The sequence below is a fragment of the Echinops telfairi genome, unplaced genomic scaffold (genome assembly GCF_000313985.2).
Source record: "Echinops telfairi isolate 266 unplaced genomic scaffold, ASM31398v2 ScPeMD7_7457;HRSCAF=8495, whole genome shotgun sequence".
NCBI classification, from domain to species: domain Eukaryota; kingdom Metazoa; phylum Chordata; class Mammalia; order Afrosoricida; family Tenrecidae; genus Echinops; species Echinops telfairi.
Genome location: NW_022111357.1, coordinates 28,282,871 through 28,286,611, shown reverse-complemented (window position 1 = coordinate 28,286,611; position 3,741 = coordinate 28,282,871). Strand labels below are relative to the sequence as shown.

The following is a 3,741-nucleotide window of genomic DNA, read 5'->3' as shown; positions in this document are numbered from 1 at the left end:
TGCGTGGGGGGTGGTTGCAAGGCCACCTTAGATGAAGCAACCCCCTCTCTCCGTCCTGCAGACTGCCCTGGGCAGGCAGGTGTCCCTTCCTCAGCCTCTAGGTGGACAGAGGCTTGAAGAGGGTGGGGCGTGGTGCTGGGAGGTGGGGATTCCAGGTCACAGGGTGAAATTAAAAGGGAGGAGGAGAGCCCTAGCCCGTCAGACCTCACGTACCTTCCTAGTGGGGAGCTCTTGGGAGAGGAGCTCGGGCCGGTGGGGTGGCCAGGCCGGAGCCGATCGGAGAAGCCGGTGCTGGGAGACGGGATGGCCGGGATGGCCGCGCAGAGAGATGTGCAGCTGTCCCTGAAGAAGCCCACTTACGCCGTGTGCGTGGTGGGGGTTGAGACGATTGTGGATGTTCACAGGTGAGAGCCGGTGGGGTCCTGCCTGCCTGCAGGGAGGAGCAGGTGCTGGGGGATGAATGGAGCCTGCCGAGCACAGTGGCAGGAGACAGGTTGATTTGACAGGCCAGAAGGTGGAGCTAGCTGTGGGACCTGGGCGGCAGGCACGCTCGGCTGCCAGGTCTCCCAGTGGCTCGGCTCCGGCTCTTGGGCACGGCGCTGGGGCAAGGATCTTGACCTCGGGCTGCTGGATCTGGGGTCTGGCCTTGGCTTCCCTCCAGCCTCTGGCCCTCGGGGCCAGGCTCACAGGGCTGTCTGAGTGGAGCTTGTCACTTGTCCTGGTGTCAGAATGATTTGTTGCGAGGGAAGCAAACAGGACTGGGCTGCACACCTGTCTCTCAATGCCTTGTCTCAACCCATCACTCCGAGGCCGGGGTGGGAGCAGGATCGCAGGGGCCAGCCAGGGATGAAGAGGGCCTTTGGGGTGGAGGAGAGGGGATGGTGCTTAGAACAGGGCCTGGCACTGGTGTTTGCTGGGATGGTGGCTGTCGGGGGACAGCTACGGCCTCTGAAATCCTCTGTCTGTACTCAGCCTCGGTTTCCCCACCTGGCCTCTGGGAGAGTTGAACTTGGTGATGTCTGGAGGCCTTTCTGCCTCTGAAAGTCTGTCCTGGCCTCCACCTCTGCTGGATCAGAGAGCTGGACCCCTGTGGCTGGGGACTGAGGGGGCACCTCCACCACCACCCCATACACACAAGAGGGAGTGGGGATTCTGCAGTGGAGCCATCGGAGCTGTAAGCACCTACCACTTCTGGGGAAGCCCCATTCAAGGCTACACACACACACACACACACACACACACAGTCTCACTGACAGTCCTGAGGGGCAGTGATCTGGGCTACTGCTTTCCCATTGGTCAGCGAAGGAAATCTAGACTCAGCTCCCAGGCTTCAGACCTGCCCTCTCCCAGCCAGACCATGCAGGATGGGCCCATCTCCCTCCGGGCGGGCGGCGGCCTCTCTGGGGCTCCCGCTGGCCCAGCCCTCCTCCTGCCCCTCTCAGGAAGTGGCTTGAGGCTCCATGGGCAAGGCTAGAGAGAGAGACCTGGGCCCTCGGGAGAGCAGACCTCTGGGGACCCCTGGGGCGTTTGCTGACATCTCTGGGACTGTCCAGCCGTCATTTGCTCCAACTCCTTGACCCCAGAGGAGCCCCGGCAGCGTAGTGGTTATGCTTTGGCTGCGATCCCTAAGATCCACAGTTTGAAACCACCAGCTGCGCCATGGGAGAAAGACGGGGCTGTCGACTCCCGTAAAGAGTGATAGTCTCAGGGGCTCACTGTCGACTCCCGTAAAGAGTGATAGTCTCAGGGGCTCACAGGGGCAGTTCCATCCTGTCCTAGAGGGTCGCTGTGAGTTGGCATCGATCCATCGATCAATATATCGATGGCAGTGGGTTTGTTTAAACCATAGAGCTGCTGGGTTTGGCAGATACAAATACAGGATTGGAATTTCAGATGAAATGCCAACAAAGTATCACATACGTATGCCCTAAGCATGGCCTGGGGCCTGCTGATGGTCAAACACGTGCCAGTCACAGCAAACATCTCGTCCTTCCTCCAGGAGTCTCGCATTAACAGCAGGAGGAGAGAGGGCTCCTCTTCTCTGAGGGAAGACGGAGGCTTCCTGACGGCCCCTTCAGAACCTCAGGCAGGGCCTCCTGGTGCTGCTGACTGAGGTCAGCAGTGTCCACTGGGAGCCAGGACACCGTACGCAGGCGTCAGCAGGTCACCGCTCTCTCTGGGCAACTCTCTTTTCCGAGCACAGTGTGGGCTGCGTCCCCTCCGCAGCTCAGCTCAGAGGGAAAGAGCTGCCGGAGCTCAGTTCTGGGCCTGGGCGGCGGCGGCGGGTTCTGAGCCTGGCTCCATGTGTAGCGATGTGACCCTGGGCCGAGTCCTGTACTGCTCTGAGCCTCAGATGCCTTACCTGACAAATGTGGGAACCACAGCCCCTGTGTTCATGAACCGGGGAATCACAAATGAGATGGTGCCGACGTAATACCTTGTATGGCTGAGCTGGCCCTGGGAAGCCCCTTCTCCAGTATCGGTCCTCTCCACTGCTCCTCAGAAGATGGAGAGGACAGAAGAGAGCTCAGGGTGTCTGTGCGGGGAGCAGAGGGCAGGGCTGTGTGTAAAGCAAATAGAAAGATAGGAATTCGAATTTCAGATAAATCAACAGCAACAATTTTTGTGAAAGCCTAAGTATGTCCCGAATATTGCATGGGACATCTTGATGCTAAAAAAATTTATTTGTCTGGAATTCCAATTTCACTAGGCCTCTTGTACTTTATCTAGTCATCTGATTTTAACCTCCGAGTGGAGACAGGCGTCTTGCACCTGAGGAGGCGGCTAGGAGAGGAGTGACTGCTTGGGAGTCCTGATTTGAGCATGGTGAGGGCTTCTACCCCCAAGCCCTTCAGGAACTGTCACCTGGGGTGTTGGTGATGACTAAGGTCATAAAACAAACTGCATTTTGCAGCAAGTTGGCTTAAAATGAGATCTAAGGAAGGACTTCCTGACAGTGAGGCTGGGCTACTTGAGGAAGGGGCCAAGGAATTGGGGTGGGGAGGTTTAAGAGGAGTCTAGAACTCACCCAGGAGGAAGGGCGACCCTAGATGATGAGCCTGGGGCTCCCTCACCTCTGTCGCCAGAGTGCCCAGTGCCCGCTGCCTGGAGTCTGAGCCCTCCTGGAGACGGGCTATGTGGGGTGACCTCACAGGAAGTCATTAATGCCCTGGGGGTGCTGTGTGGCCTGGTTATTTGGAGAAAGATTTGTGTTTGGAGTGACTGTGCGCCTCTGGGTGCCTAGTCTCAGGAATTTCAGGAATCTACCCCCACACTACCCTGACATCAGTGGGCTCGCTCTGTGTCATGACCCCCGCACTCCAGTGGGCTGGCTCTCCATCCTGACATCAGTGGGTTGGCTCCCCACCCTGACCCCCAAATCCAACAGGCCAGTTCCCCATTTTAATGCCATACCCCATCAGGTTAGCTCCTGCCATGGCCTGCTGGGTCTGACCAGACTGCCCTGGATGTCCCTTATGGGGCACTTGGAGGTGGCCCCAGAGAGGCCAGCCTGGCCCTCCTTGTCCCTCCGGGAGTCCAGCACCAGGGCACAGGCTGGAGGCCAGAGTGATGGAAGCTGCAGGAGAAGTCTGGACAGGGACTGGGGGTGGGACATTCTCCTGGATGCTTCCCAAGACACACACACACACACACACACACACACACACACACACACACCCAGCTCGAGCCAGGGCTGAGGGACTGTCCCAGACCAGAGAGGGACCTGGGCCACTTCCGTTT

The 3,741-nt window shown here is 58.5% G+C and overlaps 1 protein-coding gene across 1 annotated transcript in view; it reads left to right on the top strand.

Moving 5' to 3' along the window:
• Positions 1-312: 312 nt before the first annotated feature.
• Positions 313-3,741, top strand: part of LOC101655870 (protein-arginine deiminase type-1) — a 40,425-nt gene continuing 36,996 nt past the window's right edge. The window contains exon 1 of the mRNA XM_004705153.1: positions 313-404. Within this exon, the coding sequence (XP_004705210.1) occupies positions 313-404 (92 nt within the window). The remainder of the gene's footprint in view (positions 405-3,741) is intronic.